This window comes from Aquila chrysaetos, chromosome 2 (assembly GCF_900496995.4).
Source record: "Aquila chrysaetos chrysaetos chromosome 2, bAquChr1.4, whole genome shotgun sequence".
In the NCBI taxonomy this organism is placed as follows: Eukaryota; Metazoa; Chordata; class Aves; order Accipitriformes; family Accipitridae; genus Aquila; species Aquila chrysaetos.
Window position 1 is genome coordinate 15,069,742 of NC_044005.1, and position 19,547 is coordinate 15,089,288.

General features: G+C 38.2%; 1 protein-coding gene across 5 annotated transcripts; it reads right to left on the reverse strand.

The window, feature by feature from the left end:
- Positions 1 to 719: 719 nt before the first annotated feature.
- CCNK (cyclin K) lies at positions 720 to 19,521 on the reverse strand. 5 transcript variants are annotated; one of them, XM_030005326.2, is made up of 12 exons: positions 19,352 to 19,483; positions 17,597 to 17,667; positions 17,236 to 17,502; positions 16,112 to 16,193; positions 15,383 to 15,514; positions 14,448 to 14,553; positions 14,249 to 14,306; positions 11,748 to 11,917; positions 9,021 to 9,307; positions 4,986 to 5,019; positions 4,207 to 4,281; positions 720 to 2,040 (listed from the first exon to the last, which is right to left on the reverse strand). In XM_030005326.2, the coding sequence occupies exons 3-12, from the start codon at positions 17,430 to 17,432 to the stop codon at positions 1,418 to 1,420; spliced, it is 1,764 nt and encodes a 587-aa protein (XP_029861186.1). In that variant the 5' UTR covers positions 17,433 to 17,502; positions 17,597 to 17,667; positions 19,352 to 19,483; the 3' UTR covers positions 720 to 1,417. The 5 variants fall into 5 exon arrangements, with proteins under 5 accessions (XP_029861186.1, XP_029861180.1, XP_029861191.1 ...); XM_030005320.2 differs by lacking the exon at positions 17,597 to 17,667 and having other exon boundaries at positions 19,352 to 19,521; XM_030005331.2 differs by lacking the exons at positions 17,597 to 17,667; positions 19,352 to 19,483 and adding an exon at positions 19,080 to 19,204.
- Positions 19,522 to 19,547: the final 26 nt, after the last annotated feature.

Genomic DNA, 19,547 nt, shown 5'->3' on the forward strand with positions numbered 1-19,547 from the left:
ACTTTTGTTGGAGTGACTGAAGTAAGCGGCATTTCTATAACAGTTTCTGAAATGCTGCAGTATAACCAGCTTCAGTTGGCTCTTTGCACCTTGATTAAGACTGCTGAGCACAACCTTGTTTGAGAATGGCACATTTTTATCCAAATATTAGATATTAAAAGAAATCAGTGTTAAAGTGACCTTTTATCTTTTTAGAAACTGTGGGGGAAGAGTACTACTGATCTTTTTCAAAGTGCATGACTGTAAAGTGATAAAATTGTATATTTTTCATAATGTGGGGAAAGTCTATTTGTGCTGCTTTAGAAATCAGTTTAAAGTTTGATTTCTGTTAAACCTGTGATCTTACAGCCCTGCTATATTTTCTGTATATGATTTACAAAGAACTGGAAAAGTTAGCACCTGCTGTTGTGTATATAGCAAAATTCTTTAGACCTTAGCACGCGTTTTTACCTATTATTGAACCACTCTGGCTTTTTTGGGGAGGGAAAGTAATAGTACAGATTTTTTTGATAATGTGTGTAAAACATTCATTTGAAATATTTTAGTAAAAATGAAGTAAGAGATTGATTGTGATAGTGTATACTTCTAGTTGAATAAAATAAAATACATTCTTTTTAAATAAACTGATGAATAAGATTTGGGAGACCACCCCTGAAATATCTTGCAGTAAGTACCATAAGTTATGAAGTCTGAACTAATTGAAAAAACCGGAAATCCACTAAATTCAGAATCAATTTTATTTGGGTAGATGTGAACGAAGTAGTCCCATTTATAACCAGGATGTACGTCACAGTAGGTTGTTACATTCAGACTTTCACACTTAGAAAATATATATATTATGTACAGGAATTTGCAAATAGGTGTAAACATACAATACTTTAAGATACCAGTACATTCCAAACAAAAATATCAGCAAGGCAAACACCTCAAAAATTATTCCAGTCAGCTAGCATTCAGAATCTCTCTTAAATAAAGTAGCTTTTATGTTTGACATGGTGTTGTTTTAATTATTACTAAAAATGAAGTTTCTTATTATAGATCAAATTTCATGGTATCTGGCTATTTTGATACTCAAAAATAGGCACTGATTTCTAGAAGGAAATTTTCTTCTTACTGATACAATTGAGCCAATATGGCTGGTTTTGCTAGTACAAAGTAATCCAGTGCTGGAGTAACTCAAGACAATTTAAACTTAAGTCAAAGTTAGAATAGATACTGCAAAGCTGATTAAAATCTAGAAGCCTATATAACTCACCATAAACAATGCTGCAAACAGATCAGCTAAATTTTCATTTCACCTCCTCGTTTCTTCATCTAAATTATACAAATTACCCTCCTCTTCATCTTTACAAAGTAGGTTTTGGCTAGCTACTCCTGCCTAGTCAACATAAAGGGATATCGTGCAAATTACCTCATGCTATCTCATCCATGTAGCACGTCCAAGTCCTGCTACAGGTGGCATACCAGGTGGTGGAATTGGAGGTGGTACAGGTGGCTGTCCACCTGGGGGAACAGTAGGCGGGGGGTAACTAGCTGGTGGCATTCCCAGCCCTGGAGGTGGATGAGGTGGTACTGCATGAGTTGGAGGCAGTCTTGGAGGTGGGAAGTTAGGGTTGTATGTAGGTGGAGGAGGATATCCAGGAGTAGGAGGTGGAATATTGGGTGGGGGGAATGAAGTAGGGGGTGGAGGTGGAACTGGTGGTGGAGGGTTGGGAGGATAGACATGCGGATGATATGGTAGATGAGTTGGTGGTCCATAGGCCGGTGGTAAAGCTCCGTAAGTTGGTCCTTCTGTTTTCATCATTGACTGAAGACTTTGATAACCCTCCCCTGACATATAAGAATTTGTAGTGGACATCCCTGTAATATAACTGGTGGGGGGGGGGGGCGGGGGACGATGCGGCAGAGGTGGAGGTTGATGTACTGGGGCAGGATGAGCAGGGGGAGGAATCTGGACCTTTGGCATATCTACTGAGTCCACAGTAGTAGATTGCTCTGCTTCTCCCATTGAAACTGCAGTTGTCAAAGGAGGCTTGCGCTCTGGAAAAGAAAATTTAATTTATTTTTTTGAAGGATAGTGGCAATAACAGCTTCTGAATACTTTACATTTTTCTTCCAGTTAACATATCAAAAGAGGACTCAATTCTCTAAGTCTCTGAATGCCATATGGTATCCAGTCAGACCTTCTTATGGCACTAGAAAATAACTAAGCTGCCTAACAAAGCTCCAAGGTTAGCTTTTCCCATTCAAAGAGTTAAATACAGCTTTTGTTATTACTATTTTCTTATAATTAAATATTGTTCTACAATAAGCAGAAATTAGCAGACTGGATGGACAGAATCACAACTAGCAGATTTAAAAAGTCATGGGACCCAAGATACCAAAAATCTTTTGACCAGTGCTTCAATCTTCTTTAGTCCAGGCCTCCTTTCTACCTCTTTTATACTCCAGGAGGTGGATTACCCTCTGCACTTCACTTGCCTCCCATGTTGGGAAATATTATTTGAGAATACAGGCCAAAGTCTCAAGTCTTTAACACTCAGTTCTAAACCTGTTTACCAAAAGAAAGAAAAAAGAAAACTGGAGGGTAAGTAAGTAAGATAGTGCAATAGATTGCTTGGGACATGAAATCTGATCAGCTTTGTTCCACTGATTAGTTTCAGGGAAATCAGTACCTGACAGTCTGGGGAAGTTCATAAAAAGGTCAGAATTTTACAGAATTATACTTGGCCATTTCTGGGAAGAACATGCTTTAAGCTGTCTTCTCTTTAAATAAGAATCTTAATTTTTTTTTTTTTTTTTTCCTCTTAATGCAGACATTATGAAGTAAGGAATACCACAATAAGAAGACTGACCTAATGGCAACATCTCTGTACGGTCATACAGTCAGTATTAAAATGCCCAACAAAAGAGTTTGGGCCATCTTGACATCCACCCTGCTTGTGTATATAAGCATCTAAAAATGTTCACTAAGAAAAGCTATTTAGAAGCAGATACAGGGCAGTAATTTCCCGTGACATGCAACAACTAAACTGACAATGCTAAACGGAATTTGAGATAAATCCTCCTTCTAGTACTTCTATTCATTTGATCAATAAACATTCTTAGTTTTCACCTGATTCTTCCTCAGAGCCCCAAAAGACAAGAGCTGGCCTCTAAAGACTGTTCTTAAAAATCTTTCAGTGCTTACACAATGATTTGCTTGTATAAAGAAAATCTAAGAGGAAGATTTTTAGATAACAAGGGAAACAATTTCATTACCTGCCTAAATAGGATTTACCTTATCTAAGCAGTTATAATTTTAACACCAAAATTGTCCCCTAGGACAGCTACATAATTGTATCATGCAAGGTGGGTATGCTGGCTGTGGTACCTATGATTTCAATAACTTCCAGCTCCTAAATTATAGCAGGCAATAATTTCCCCATTTGCTCATTTTCAGAATCATTCTGGATGCAAGACGTGCATTCAAGATTTAACTACTGAAGGAATAATGAACATGATATTTAGAAGAACCCCTCCCTTCTTAATTAGATTTTAACAAGTGGGAAAAATGGTCCTACTATATTTCAGAGGACTGTTTTTCTCTCTTGTAGTTTCCTGTTAGAAGCTGTCATCTTACAGTTACATTATGGACCATGGTCTATAAAATATGTATGTCATATTTAAGGGTCACTGGAAGGACAGCTAATGCATCAAGGTGCTGGAAGCACATTTTTACTACAGTACAGTTTATTTTGCAAACATAAGGCATGTGTGCAGTGTTAAAGTTCTCTGACAGATGAAAGTCCTCTTTTGCAACACAGCAAAGAAAGTATCCCCCTTATTGTTTAGAAGTTACACACCTGCAGAATTTCTATACTAAAGATGTAACATGGAGGACTTCTACAGGACAGTTGGAAGCTACTCTAGTAATATGTTCTCAAAAGGATGGCAGATGCCATATTATAAGTCCCTTTTTGCCTGCTAGTGACAATTAGTTTTAGTCTTCTAGGCCTTTAACAGTCACAGCTTTGTTTTGCCTTTGTCCACCTAGTATAGTCTTGTTTCCATCATAACTTTTTTGCTTCTGTCTGGAAATGCTTTTACTTGCCAAGCTGATTAATTAAGGCTACAACCCCTGCCCCCACACCATTACCACCATCTGAATGAAAAGCAAGGCAATTAACGGCAAGAGTAAATGTGTTTAAGAAAATAAAAGCTTACCTGGAGGTGGATGTGCAGGAGGTATTGGTGGATGTGAAGTTTCAATTTTAGGAATTTTAGATGGTGGTGGTGGTTCTAAAAAACATTTGGAAGTTCCTAATTGGCTATTGCTCTGCAATATTTTCCAAATTCCAACTCTAGTTTCATTCTAATAATTACCATATCATATACAAAAGTACAGTGGAAATCCTATATACTAGGTATGTTTAATAAAGAAAACTAAAATCAAGACCTTTGTATAAATAAAGTGGCATCAAGTATCACATACAAGTCTTCCAAAGGAACACATGCCTACAAGTTCAAGCTATGCAGTGAAGCATTTCTTAAGCTAGACTATATATTGATACAAAATGCCTTTTACTGGCAGCCATGCCAACAACCAATTACAAATGTCACTGATTACGAACAGACGACTTATTAGTGCAGCTGTTTAATGACATGGTACCTTCAGTTACTTCAAGGTCCCACAGCTTGCTGAAGAACTACTCTAAATGATGCATGGAGTTATAAATTGAGAGTCGAGTAGTTTAGCAAGACTTCTACTGTACAGACTGTATCAAGGGACTCTTGGGGCACAGTTATACTCCATTTTTTCAAGTTTTGCAGCTAGGAACATTTTAAAAATAGTTACAGTGTATATTTAAAGACACATTATTAGGTTCAAAATAGTTTAGAACTGCCAAGCCTGTAAGCAAACAAACTAAGCACATGTCAGCAAATTACTTATTCTGGTTAAAATAGTAAAATGAAAGCAATACGAATAGAATATTAACATTTACCTGATGTCTTTGTTTCTTCTTTTGGAGACACCGCCTGTTTAAAAAAAAAAAAAAAAAAAAAGACCATTGCAAAATACAAAGCATTTTAAAATGGTAACAAGTGAGCAAAATAGAAACAACTTACAGCCTGCTGAAGAGCTTTTGTACAGATCTGACTAAACCAGAACCAGTTTCCAACTCGGAACCAGTTTCCTCCTCCCTCCCGTAAAAGGAAGAAGGACAAACCCTTTATTTGTTCCTATATTTTTATTAAGAGGTTAATAACGTCCAGTCTCTTTAGACAGATGCAACACAAACACTGAACAAAGTCAAATCACATTGGGAAAGCCCAGCTTAACTGGCAGAATGAAAAGACTGAAAAAATAGCAGCTATTTTAGATACAGCATTTCCTGCTGTTCTCACTTGAGTATTACATCTCGTTTAATTTATTTATCATCCACTGCACATACATCATGGTCTGGTACACTGCTCACTGAGCTGAAAGCAAGAGACTTGGCCTCTGTTCCCGATTCTGCTTTGACCTGTCATTCAACCTTTGCCAAAATCTCTTCAGGCCTTTATGCTTTATTTACCAGGACAGGAGGGCAGTGAAAGTGTTGCTCAGTGTAAAACATTTCAGAAGCCTTCAGATGGAAAGCATTGTATAAAAGCCAAATGTTACGCCAGAAGAAAAATTTATGCACACTGAGCAAAACGCCCAAAACCTCACATCATCCTTCCAATCACAAGTTTTTGGTTAGGGTTTTGTTTTTGCCGTTTTGTTGTAGTGTTTTAAAGAATCACAGACAAGGGAGTAAGAAAAATCTTTCCAGCTTACTTAGTCCAACTAAGATGGCTAGCTGATGGTCTTTGAAAAAAGCAGAAAACCTAACTGAAATTTGAAATACAATAAGCTTAGTTACAAATGTGTTTAAAATTAATGATAAAAGTCAGAGGGGTACAGTACATAGCTTTTGAATGAAAGGGGTTTTTTAAGGGACTATTTACCTCTAGTGGCTTTACGTTCACAAACCGTTGCTCAGTTCCCATCACTTTAATTTCCACAGCAAGAATGGACATATATTTCACTCCAACTTGAACAATGAATTTTCCTTAATTCTGATGAGTATTCTCAAGATTTTTGCTTGACTTGGCCAAGGCCTGCCTGAGGCTACCTCATTCTTATATTGCTTGGATAGTCATTTCACTGCATCTCCAGTCACCTTCTGGCTGCCTTCCTGCTTTTTACGGACAATCTTTATTTTATCTTCCCATTCCAAACATACGTACTTTTCTTGGTGACTCTCACAGACTCATCTGCTGCCTTCATTTTACTTGGGTGGTCCTTTCTCAATTTTCTAGCACTAAATTCCTTGTCTGTAAAACTGCATGCAAACATCAGATCTCCCTGCACTTTCAAATAGAAGCAAGTCTCCACTACGTATTGCAACATTTCCAAAAAATCACTCATTCTGCGAAGTCAGTTGATCACTTCAAGTGGCAAGCAATTAAATTATTGCGCATTTGTTAACATGGAGCAATGTTCAGAAAATAACGTCACTGAGTTACAACATTAGAATGGAACAAGCAGACAGAAAACCAAACATCAGTTTAAGCTGTATTTATGCTGAAGGAAAAAAAAAAATACCAAAAAGCAACAAAATCAAAGCCTATAAAAGTTTAAATCACTTCTCTAATAATGGCAGCTGCTAAAGTAGAGATGAGCTTTCTTTTGGTCCTTCTACTGCACTGTAGTTTGTATTGATACAGCCATGACAACCAAGGGTCAACATTATTTATTAGCATGCTGATTGTTATTTAGTACTTTCATAATAAGCTCAATCCATACCACAACAGAACTGTTCTTTTAGTGCTGTTTCTATGTGCATAAAAATTGTTCCCACTAACAATTTCTAGTTTAATCAAACTAAATATATTATTTACATCTAATGATTCACCAGTATATTTTTAGTGAAGTCAACTGAATGTTCAAGTGCTCCTCACCACCAGAGATGTAGAGGATCTGCAGATGCTTTAGACATCTGGTATGGGTCTGTAAGTCATGGGCCAGTGCCTCAGCTGCCTGAAAGTATCTTGGCTCAGTAGCAGGTAATGGAGTTATAAGAGTTCACGTAAATGGAAAATCTGGCCTCCAGGAAGAAAGTGTATTTATATTCTGTACAAACCAAAGAACAAGTCATGCAAAGCCCTATTTATAGAATGGGGCAAACATTTTAAGTAAGGTTTATGGTACATCTAACTGAAGAACATTTTAGAAGCACCAAGTAAATCTTTCAGTCACTACACATCTTGTTCTTATAGACTGCTTTCTGGAGAAAGAAAGATTTCAGATCATTTGCTTTTCTCAGATTCATGCTGTTTGTGCTGTTCTCCTACAAAAACCCTACTGAGTCACGCTTTGCTTTTTATTTTTTCTGGATGCCTACAGGGCACCAGGACTTACCTTTTTATCTGTACTATTCACTTCGTTAATTATTAGGTGATGAACCTCAAACTTAATTTCAAGAAAAGGCAAGTTGCTCTGAGGGCTTGACCAGAGGCATTTGTTAAAGAACAACAGATACTATTCATGCAAAAGGCATCACTTTTTTCCATGAGGTAGCTCATTAACACATGGGATAAGGTGAAATCAGTAGTACTGTAGAGGTAGAGCCTTCCCATGAATGAACAAGCATTCATAACAACTTACAGTCAGATGGACACACGCAGAAAAATCCAAATCGTTATTTACAGTTTCTGATATGCCAAACTGTCCCAGGCATTTTTGCTGAAGAAAAATAAGAAAAGAGTTCCCTGCCCTACAGATCTGACAACCCAAGGAGAATTTGTGCTGATGGCACAAAAAGTATGAAAAGAAATACGCATTACCTATAAAGAGCTCTCCCAACTTTCAAGCTAATTAACACATTTTATCAGCTTTCTATGCTGAATAACTCTGAAGTTCAGTGCAAGAACTTTCATTTATTTATACTATTTCAGTGTAGATTTTTTTTCCCCTAGTGCTAGGCTATATTTTGCAATTACAAGACCAATGTTTTACAGAGTTCATTTTTTCTCTTTTTTGTGAGGCTGCTATTATGAAGATGCCGCACTCTTCCAATTCCATTTCATTCTATCATTTGTTGCATTTCCTGGCTTTTTGGTTTTGGTTGTTTTTTTTTTTTTTTCCTCTTGATGTCTGTTCTCTAGCTTGGGCATGCATTAATTACAAATTAGAGCAAAATCTGTAAAAGCTGTACAAAATTTACTTCCTAAATGGACTTGTTGCAAAGATTTTACTTCTGAAGGCACTCTTCTTACTAAGTACATGCAAGAAGATTTGGGTAACACTTTAACGCTTTTTTTTTTTTTTTATAACTTGCAAGTGAGAAAAAAAACCACAAAAAGCGTAAATTAAAGTCTGAAAGCTTCATTTGAACTTGATGACTGTGGAAAAGCACTCGGAGTACTTGTGATATTATCCAACTGCCAGTGTACCTTCGTATTGTCAATGATGAGGTGATAATACAAAGTGAGACTTTAATGTATGATGCATTTATAGGCTTCCACTGTTATTTGATCATTTTGAAAGACTTTTTCTAAGAATTTTGACATAGTTTTAGAAGTCACCATTCTCTTACATTTGTAATCAAAGACCAGAGAGTCAAATAATGTCTTCATCATCACTGTGCACATCTCTACATTCATGTATGGCACAAGAGGCCTTCCCTAAAACAAGCCTGCTTAATAGCAAAACCAAAATTTGATAGCACAGAACCACAAACAATTAGAACCCTAATAGCTCATGCTGACTTAAAAGTCTCTCCACTGGTTTTGCCTCAAGTGCAGTAAGAATGTGGTATGCCAAAACTGGAAAGGCTGTTCTACACTAACATACCTGCCATATAACCAATGGAAGTCTACCATACAAAATTAATTACTAGGCTCATGTTTAAAGCTAACCGCAGTCTGCTGCACACTGCAGCCTTTAAATCAAACGGACATCAGATCAGCTTGAAAATAAAATGCAAGTTAAAGTTCAAAGTTAAACTTACTGCTGGTCTTTTAATCTGTCTAGGAGGACTTGACTGGGGAGAGGGCTTTTTAGATTGCTGTGCTTGTGTTTGCTGCTGCTGCTGCTGCTGTTGTTGTGCTGACTGTTGTGACTCTTTTTGCTGCTGAGTCTGTGATTGCTCTGAACTCTGGGACTGCTGCGATTGCTGTACTGTAGGTGCCTGGGGTGTAGATTGAAGAGATGGTGGCTGCTGCAACTGGTGAGGAGTATGATGAGGCATTTGCTGTTTTCCCTGTGAGTATAGATCCAGGATCTGATGACAGATGTCTTAAAAAAAAAAAAAAAAAATCCAAAATATTATACCCCTATTAACATGCAAGTGTATATTTAATACACAATTATCAACTAAGCTTTTTACTAGACATCAACTTCAGAAGAATTAATTGCAAATATTACTTGACTTTTTTAAAACAGACTATTTTTCAATTTATACTTGCATTTCTGAATTTCTTCTGCCTATGCTGAACAACATATAGATGTATAGGGATCTAGACAGGCTGGATCGATGGGCTGAGGCCAACTGTATGAGGTTCAGCAAGGCTAAATGTTAGGTCCTGTACCTGGGTCACAACAACCCCATGGAACGCTACAGGCTTGGGGAAGAGTGGCTGGAAAGCTGCCCAGCAGAAAAGGACCTGGGGGTACTGGTTGACAGCTGGCTGAATGTGAGCCGGCAGTATGCCCGGGTGGCCAACGCGGCCAACGGCATCCTGGCCTGCATCAGAAACAGTGTGGCCAGCAGGAGCAGGGAAGTGATCATCCCCCTGTACTTGGCACTGGCGAGGCCACACCTCGAGTACTGTGTTCAGTTTTGGGCCTCTCACTATAAGAAAGACATTCAGGTGCTGGAGCATGTCCAAAGAAGAGCAATGAAGCTGGTGAAGGGTCTAGAGCACAAGGCTTATGAGGAGCGGCTGAGGGAACTGGGGTTGTTTAGCCTGGAGAAAAGGAGGCTGAGGGGAGACCTTATTGCTCTCTACAACTACCTGAAAGGAGGTTGTAGTGAGGTGGGTGTTGGTCTCTTCTATCAAGTAACAAGCCATAGGATGAGAGGAAATGGCCTCAGGTTGTGCCAGGAGAGATTTAGATTGGATATTAGGAAAAATTTCTTCACCGAAAGGGTTGTCAAGTGTTGGAACAGGCTGCCAAGGAAAGTGGTTGAGTCACCATCCCTGGAGGTATTTAAAAGACATGTAGATGTGGTGCTTAGGGACATGGTTTAGTGGTGGACTTGGCACTGTTAAGGTTAACAGTTGGACTTGATGATCTTAAAGATCTTTTCCAACCCAAAAGATTCTATGATTCTATAGCACTCCTTCCAGAAGAAGAACAAAGTGTCTTGGTATTAATATACTATATGTCATTATTGTGTGCTTGGAGAACCAGGTAACTGTGTAACAACAGGACAGTAATACAGTAAGAAAGTGGGTGAAAGATTGTATGTTAAAACATACATGTCTAGTTAGGCCAGTCAAAAAAGTTTCAGGAAACTAAGTAAAGGACTAGTACTAAATTATTTTTCCAATACGTTAGGAGCTAAAGGTATGTAAGAAAATGTGTAGGACCAACTGATAACCAGGTGCAAGAGCAGCACTCAAGGAAAAGAAAACCTTTCTAGAAAAGCTAAATGAGTTTTTTCCATGAACATTCACTAATGCAGTAGCAGAAACTGGAGAGAGATTCCCATTCTACAACCCTCTTTGACAAGGATTCAGCAGAGGATCTATCAGAAACTGAAGGGACTCTGAAAAAAACTGTAATACAAACAGAACAGGTAACCATTCAAGAAATCATCAGAACTGTATGGTATTCACCTGAAAGTTCTAAGAGCAACAAAGGCTAAACCACCTGAACAGCAACACATACTGTTTCACTTAAAAATTCCATAGAACCCAATGCCAGATTGTGACAAGCATCGATTTTTAAAGAAGGTTTCTAAAGCAATTTACGGAACTAGAAGTATGCTTAGCCTGGCATTTGTACCAGGTAAGTCAGTAAAAATTTTAGTGAAGACAAATTAGTGGCCACATAACCACAATTTACTTAACAAGAGTCAAGAAAGGTCCTGCTTTATTTTATTAACTTCCTGGGGTTCTCTCCCTCAAGAGGGCAAGCAACAGGTAAATATGAGCAATATATACACACAAAAGGAATAGTACTAAGATATTTGTATTGATGAAAAAGATCCATAAATCATCCCCTACCAGAATTCACACACACACCAGAATTGATCCCCACAATCTGTTCCTCAGTCATCGTACACCGTAAAAAAACCCTAACAACCTAGCATAATTTGGTTAAAGAGGTCAATCATCAATGAGAAAACTACTGGAAACCAGGCTCCATTAGTTCCAGTGTTTGTAGAGCTGCTTATTTAAAATGGGAGAAGGGAATCATTAAAAAAATAGAAAACGCACACCATGACAACTTAGCAGCTAATTATCTGTGTTATAAACTAAACAAGTCATAAAGCAAATTCTGACTAGAAGACTAATCATGATAACTAAATAAGCTTCCAGACTAAGCCAGTCTAATAAGTTCAATTTAAAACCCAGTTAAGGCATAGCACATATGATCCAAGTTACACACTCTACACATGATTATTTTTACTAAAACCTAAATAGAAAGCAATTTGCATTTACTTATGACCTAGGTCACACAGTTAAAGGAAATACTCCTCTCTGTTTATGGCAAATGTTTTTCATACCTTCCAGTACATCAACAGGAACATCTTGGACAAATTGCTCCCACCATCGTCTGTACATTGGTTTTGACGTCCATTCCTGTATTTCAAACTTACACAAACGGCCTGCTAAGTACATAACTGCAACAGCTATGATCTCAGGTTCCCACTGTAGTGACAGTGTAGTGCAGAGACTGGAATATAAAAAAACCCAAAACACAACCCTGAAGACAATTCTGATTGTCAAAGTACAACACTTCAATGCACGACAGCTATAATTAACAGGGTAAAAAATCCCACCACACTTTAATTAAAATTGTCTGAGATGTTAAGAGCCTTGTTAAACAAAAGAGTTTACAAAACTAAACTGTTTCTGCACTATTGCTATAATGAAACAAGGTAATTTTACACAAATAATACAGAGGGCATATGCCTACAGAAGCAATACACCACATAGGAACATCAGGTTTGGAGTTTAAAAATAGAAAACCTAACACTATAAGGGTGTGGAAGAAGAGGGAAAAGACAGCATTATATTCCAGGTTTGAGCAGCTACATTCCACTGTAGTTCCACCTGTAGGGTTAACTAAATACAGCATTCATGTTTGCTGCTACACAAGTGTGCTGTCACTGCATTATACTGGTTAGGGAATGATGCCCACATCTGCATTTTAAGAGCGTCCAAAGGTTTTTCAATAAAATGTAAACAAGTACTAAATAAATCCAACCCCCCCCCACAGAACAGCCAACACGAACTTGTAAAAGAAACTTGTCAAGCACGACGCAAGTTTGAGATCAAGCTGCAAAAACTGTAAAAGGTTCCCTTGAATAGCCTTTGTTAAAGCTAATGCTAAAATAACTGATATTATTGGTATTATTGACATTGACCGACTAAGTTCCTGTCATAATCAGTTACTGTTTCCCGATATTAATTTTAAATGACAAAATTTGTTTTTCCCTTTTTTCTTTCTTTTTCCTCCATAGATTCTGTAACATAGGATCTGCTTAAAGAATTTTAGATCCAGCTCACCAGTTAAGTTTCTGCAAATTCACTGATGAATTCATTATTATGTCTTTAAATGCATCAAAATAGTACCCTAGGCAGCGGTTTAAATCCATTTTCTCTCCAGTGGGCTACATGTAACTGAAGGCCAGTGGGATACTTAAACACTGGCAGAATCAGGTCAGCAGTAAACAGCAAAAGACACAAGAACTAGGTCTTAAAACACTTATTTCTTATTATTACTTTCATGACATTTACTTGGGGGGTGTACTGCAGCTGCGTAAGCACAGAACCCCCTATTCTAAAGGCCCGTAGTGCAAAGTACAGAATTATTTTCCCAGGATCATAGAAAACAAGTACACTTCTAATATGGTACCTATTAAGTAAGCACAAGACAGCCTCTCAAAAACAGAGATAAGTATTATTTGAAACATCACTCCAACTTCATACTAATGTTTTCCTGAAGTGCATTTTTTTAATTATTAAATTTCTTCAATTATTAAACACCATCTAATTCCAAGTACAGTCCAAAGTTTGATGGATAAATAACATAAGTTTTCCCTGACAAACTTAACAGTTACAGTCAAGCCACATTTTTGTTCCACCTGTCAAATCATCACCTGCAAGACTGGCAGCAGCTGAAGTAAACATCTCACTAAGCAACCTTTTGCTCAAATTAATTTGGAGAGTTTAGGTGCTATCTACAGAATTTGGACCCACACGGGGCTAGTTCAAATAAGGCATATGAACAAAAATGTACCTTTTTTTTAATGGTGTTCTACTGCTGTAGGTATGACTGAAAGCAATGTATTCAGCATTTCTGAATAGTCAGGCCACTTACATGTTTTCTTAAGGGTTTGCTATGGAAATTAAAAATTAAATTTAACCATCCTTGGTGAATTAACTTGCCTAGCTCTGTAGAATCCTTCTTATCAAGACGAAAGTGTATCGAGTCGTTTTGTTTTGGTTTTTTTCCAATACATGAAAAGTGCTTCTACACACGCTCCTATTAATTGATGCGATCCTTGTATTGCAAATCCATTATTCAAGAAATTGTAAAGCTAGCACTAAAACCTGTATTCGTCACTGAATTTAATGGCTAGTTTACTATTACCGAAACATCGCTTTAAAAAACCCCAAAAAACATTGACGAACATGATGGAATTGCGAAGTTAACTTCCTTTCTCAGAATGTGCCACATATATCTCAGATTGGGCAAGAAGCCAGCTTCTATCCCAGAGATCTATAATTTGGTTTGGCCCTTTCAAACAGCAGCTTTTTTTTAACGCAGCACTAAATCATTACCACAAAATTGCAAAGGTCTTAATGGTCTCCTTCTATACTCATCCTAGATTCCCTGCTCAACGGAACTATTATGGCAATGATGCAAAGAAAAACTGAAAGAAAGAAAACCTATAACAAGCAGAAAACATAAACATTTGTCAAAGAAATATCTAATCCCAGAATAAAGTAAGCAACAGTAACTATTTCACTTTCAAAAGGTTTCCTAGAAGTATCTTACCTGTCATTGACAAACGTCCATGCCATTTGAACCAGTTTTTGAATTTTATTTTTGTCTCCTGAAAAACAATCGGGAAAGTTGTAAGAAATAAAATTAGGAAGGGCAAACAGTTTGAAATAGAATATTCTTGCACTGTTAATGTAAATTAATTTCTGAAAATTAATAACAGGCATTACTTGCTCACCCTGTAATGTTTTACCTTTGAGTTGTTTGGCATATTTGAGAAGAAATTGGTATGGATGTTCCACTTGCAAATCAAACTTTATTGTTTGTAGTAAGATTCTTTCAAGAACCATCACTTCTTCCTAGAGAATGTTACAAGGTAACCACAATATTATTCCTTCTTTTACTTACAAATATTTTATGCTAGTACAAAGCATGACTGCATAGCATCTCCAGGCAAACATCTTTGCTTCTGCTTGATTAAGGTTTGTTTCCAAGGAGAACAGAAATCTCTCAAACTTAAAACATTATTTTAAACCCAGATACTTTTTCTTCACTTTTATTTGTCAGGAGAGGGGATGTGGTGTTTAAAATTCCTTCTACTCCATGGAGGAAAGAACTGAACCAAACACAGCATGAAAGTACCAAACATACAAAATCACGACAAAAAGGTAAGCTCTCACCACATTTCTCTACCAAGTTTCAGATCGTTCTGCTATTTATAATATGCAAATTTTGAGAGAACCATAGTTTTGCTAAGTCAAATACTCTAAACAGGAAGTTTCTCAATACTTTTGAGATGTAGTTCTATTGCTTGACTTAAAATTTGCTATTAATTGCTTCCTAAAACAACATTAAGACTGTCAAATATGATTTATGTCTTGATGACATTCCCAGCTTTGACCAGAATTACTTAAATTTACTTTAATTTCCAAAATAACACCAGAATTTACATGAAATCAAATGTAAACTTTTAATGCAAATGATTATCCCAGTAGGCTCCCATAGCTACTTGTATTAGAAAGAATTCTTTTCTTAGTTACCTATCATATTACCCAAAAGAGCCATAAATGCATGCTGAACATATCATTTTATTTAGAACAACTGAAAATCAGCTAGTGCTCTAATGAATGTATGCCACTTTGCTGGAGTACAATAAGATGAAATCAATTTCAACATGAGTATTTTTACCTTTGGGTCATCTCCAAACTGTCCAAACTGTACATCATTTAGCAAGCTACGAGCTGTTTTAATTATATCTTTACATTTCTTAGGTGTTTCTTCAACTTTTCCTGCCAGGAAGAGACAGCAGGCTCCTGTCACCTAAAAAAGAAAGTGCTTTCAAAAAGTTGTCTGTATGTAGATGTGCAATACAGTATAGCACTGTAAAAGCACTGTCAGTTTCCATTAACAGTTCTGTAGAAGTTTCCCAGGAAAGACTTTATGAGCATATTAATTTCTGATTTTATTAGTGTTAATTTAAGCTTTTACTTTCTCAAAGGAAGAATATAAAATTTGGAGGACTGTCCATTTTATACAACTTTACTTCAAGGTCAGAAACCCAAAGAATTTGTCCTGGTTCAGCATAGACTGTCAAGCAGTTTTAAGATGGTATTAACACTGCTTTTTTTCTTTTAGCCAATATAGGAGCACCAGAACTATAGCTGTTACTCTTTCTAAAGAACGGTATCAGCAAGACATAACTGCAAGGTCAATATAAATATGCTTCTAAGCATAAACAGAAATGTGTAAACAAGCAAGAATAGTGTATTTTAAACTGTAATGTTCAAAAGATAAATGCTGATTTTTCATCATTCAGAGTGGTGGCCAGCAGTAGTACCCAAGTGACTTATCACCATTTCAAATAGTCCATGCCTAGTGCAATCACTGTATTAAGTCATCAATACTGTAAATACTTACATATCTTGGGAATTGTTTAAAGGAATGAAACATATAAAACCGATGGAAATAAATTATTCCGGTTGCTAGAGTATCATAATGTCTGTGGTGCAGAATAAGGACTTTAAAACAGGGCACACACCAAATTTAAAACCAAACATGCACAAAGGAAAAGATACATGCTGCTGTCTCGAGTACCTCAAGTAACTGTCTGTTCAATGACCAGTTAGAAAAAACAGCAAGTAAAACAGGAGCTTCAGAAAAAAAAGCCACAAAACCCCTCAAGACTGTGTAAATACTATGATTCAGCCCAGATGAAGTTGATATCCAAAGCATTTATTGGAAGCGTGTGAAGTTCCAATCATGTTTATAGCAGGATCCACACAATGTCATGCTCGTGTTAAACCATACCTGCTTCAGAGAAGGTCAAAACCAGCAGCAAGTATTTTGAAGGAACGGAACAATTATCACTTCACGTTAAAGTGTTGGTGTGGAGGAAAGTTACTAACTATTCACACCTACAAATACAAATAAAATCTGAACATGCTCCCTGCTCTTCTCTTTAAGGAGAAGAGTAAAATTTTATCTTCAACAGGTTTTATTAAACAAAGAACTGAGAAGATTAAAAGAAGCATAGGAATATAGGAAGCAAAAAGTTTAAGTGGCAGTCTATGAGAGAGTGGGACAGTGAGGAGAACTTACTAATATATACAGAGTTGTAAATCCCAACCTGAACTAAAAAAAAACCCCCAAGACTGGGGAGGCAGAGGTTAGAAGCCTCAGATACATACCTCAAAATAGGTAGACAAATGAATGCAAAATGCAAAATTTGAGAAGTTACGTAGATTCATGTAGTAAAAGACTGACTTCCCTAACTACCAAAAGTTATCCTTAATTGGCAAGTCTGTATCACCTTACTTCTCTATTGCTAAAACAGTTCAGTTGAAACCTTGTTTATCCAATGAATGGATAAAAACTGTGTAGGAACACAGTACATCAAAAGGCAAGTAAACTCAAAAAGATTTTTGATTAATGATTAAGAAACATTTGAACAGATAACTAAACACATGACATTTCTTGTACATTTTATTCTGAAAACTCCCATTCATAAAGACATTTCATACCAACATGAGTTTAAAGGATACAGCCCTAAACGTGTCCCCACATCGAATATGAATCTGGCCCCCTCCCTGCGGTATCGTGCCTCAGTGGCTGGATCAAGCCCTTCTAGCTGTGACGGTGTATGTGCCAAATCTTTCTTATCCCAGTACCAACATGGCTTTGTATGGTCCAGGTTTGCCAAGTTTACAGAAGGGCTGGAATTTTCTTTATTCTCCTTCATTTATTAAAACAGAATTGTTCTTGCTTTTTAAGTTTTCAAAAATGAAGTCTTCAGATAGTCGCTTCAGAACCTTTAAGAAAAAACAAAATGATTTCTTTAAAAATGGAGGGGACTTCCCCATCCCTGCTCAAAGATGAGTAAAGACGAATAGTGTTTAGTCTTACCCGTTGGAAGGGACTTTTTCTACGCTCAAAGACAAGTAATGTTTAACCTTGCTCTTAATCCTCCCCATATACTGCAAAATCAATTCAAAGAAATAGACACAGGTTATCTTTGCTATTATCTGTTTAATAAAGAAACTTCAAGAATGCATTATCAACAATATCTGCTACTTCTTAGTAGAACAACTTTCACCTACTTTGTCCACAAAATAGGGAAAAGCAATTCAGTGATGGTAGCAGCAAGATTTGAAAAGTTGGGGGGGGGATCAACTCGCTGTTCATAACTAGGGAACACATTCATTAGGTCAGTCTGAATGGCAATTTAAATACTTGGTCTCCCGAAAATATCCCTGGCTGGTAAGATAGCAGCGACCACTTGGCAAACAGCTTTGTAAAGTGGTCTGTACTCGTATTACTTGAAGAAAAAAAGGTAACAATGGTAGCGTTCTTTCACATACCAAGACCAAGACAATTGATGTGAGTCTGTAAAGTAAGGTGGTATCTAACGTTGTTGAAAAACCAGGCAGTTGATTACACTCAAAGAGTGTGCTACTCTCCTGTGTTTACCAGCACTTCAGGTAGGTATATTTACATCACAAAGCTCTGCAGGCAACTTTCTGGTGTTGAGTTATGACTGATGTTCAGCCATGCCTCAATGTAAAGAACGAAGACTATCTTGCTGCCTTTATTTCTCTCCGGCACAAAACTACACTTACTGTAATTCCATAAGCTACAGATAATACGCACAAATTACTGCAGTCACCTGCAAAGGTTCGCATAACAAATAGTGATTAAAATATGATGCAATATATTTGCTCTAAGCAAAACAGTCAGAGGAAGACCCAAACTTAAAACACTTAAAATTAAGCTGTTAGTTTTCCAGATGTTTCCCTTCTGAAAACGGAAGAAAGATCACATCAACTGCCAGAAAAACGATGCCTGCAATCAGCATCTCGCTCAAATTCAAAAAGTTTCTCTTTTTCAGAATAAAGGAAACCGTCCTTGCTCCACGTTGTTTTTGGAAGAACCTTCACAACTAATGGTACCGATCACAGGCTAATCCAAACTCTGTCACAAATACGTGAATGGCTACTTAAAACTATCTCCAGACCCAACACAAGAGCGCCGTGCCACGACCACACACTCGCATCACATTTACCAAGAATGCGCTATTTTTTTACAACTGTTACGGTTCTTCTTCCTTACAAGTTATTTTGCTTCCTAACGCTCTGAACCGTTTAAAACCCTCTTAACGCCAAAATCGCCCGAAGCGACGAGACCCGCTTCTGCGAGCAGCGAAAGCATTTCTGATTACAAAATCAGGAATAAAAACCACCGACGCGACAACATCCTCAACGAACCACCTCAAGCATCCCAATCCAAACCGTAGCGACCGAAAAGAAAAAGTTTTTCTTCTGCGTTTTTACGCACCCCATTAACACAGAGAAGACTTCAGGAGCTCGATCCCGGCTCTTTTACATCCTACCTCAGACGAACCATCCGACCGAGAGCCCAGCTCCGTCCCCTGCAGCCCCCAAACCGGCGAGGGGGTGTGTGCAGCTCCTCCCAGACCCGGCCGGCCCGCCCGCCCGCCCGCCGCAGACGCGGCGGCCGGTGCCCGGGGAGGCGCTCGCTCCCCGCCCCGGCCTCCCCGCTCCCTTCCCCTCTTCCCCTGGCTCTGGCCGGCGGGCGGCCCGGGAGGGCGGGCGGCCCCGGCCGCCGGCGCTCCGCGGCCCCGGGCAGGCGCGACGCACTCACAGGCCACGCGTGGGAGAGGAAAGCCCAGCGGAGCGCGGAAGCCTCTAACGACAGCGCAGCCTCCGCGCCCTGCGCGCCGCCATCTTGGGAACCAGGCCAGGCCGCTCGTGCGTCATCACGTCGGCGTCACGAGGGCATAGCGCGCGAGGACGAGGCCCCTGCTGCCTAACGGCCAATGAGAAGGGGCAACACCCCC

Bases quoted from the DNA above. Each gene is read 5' to 3' on its own strand.
- CCNK (XM_030005320.2), bottom strand. From the start codon at position 17,432: ATGAAGGAGAATAAAGAAAATTCCAGCCCTTCTGTAAACTTGGCAAAC. The intron at 15,515-16,111 runs GTAAGTATTTAC...TTTCTTTTTTAG, and splicing joins TTAAACAATTCCCAAGATAT to GTGACAGGAGCCTGCTGTCT. The intron at 2,041-4,206 runs GTAAGCTTTTAT...TTTCTTTTCCAG, and splicing joins TCCTGCACATCCACCTCCAG to AGCGCAAGCCTCCTTTGACA.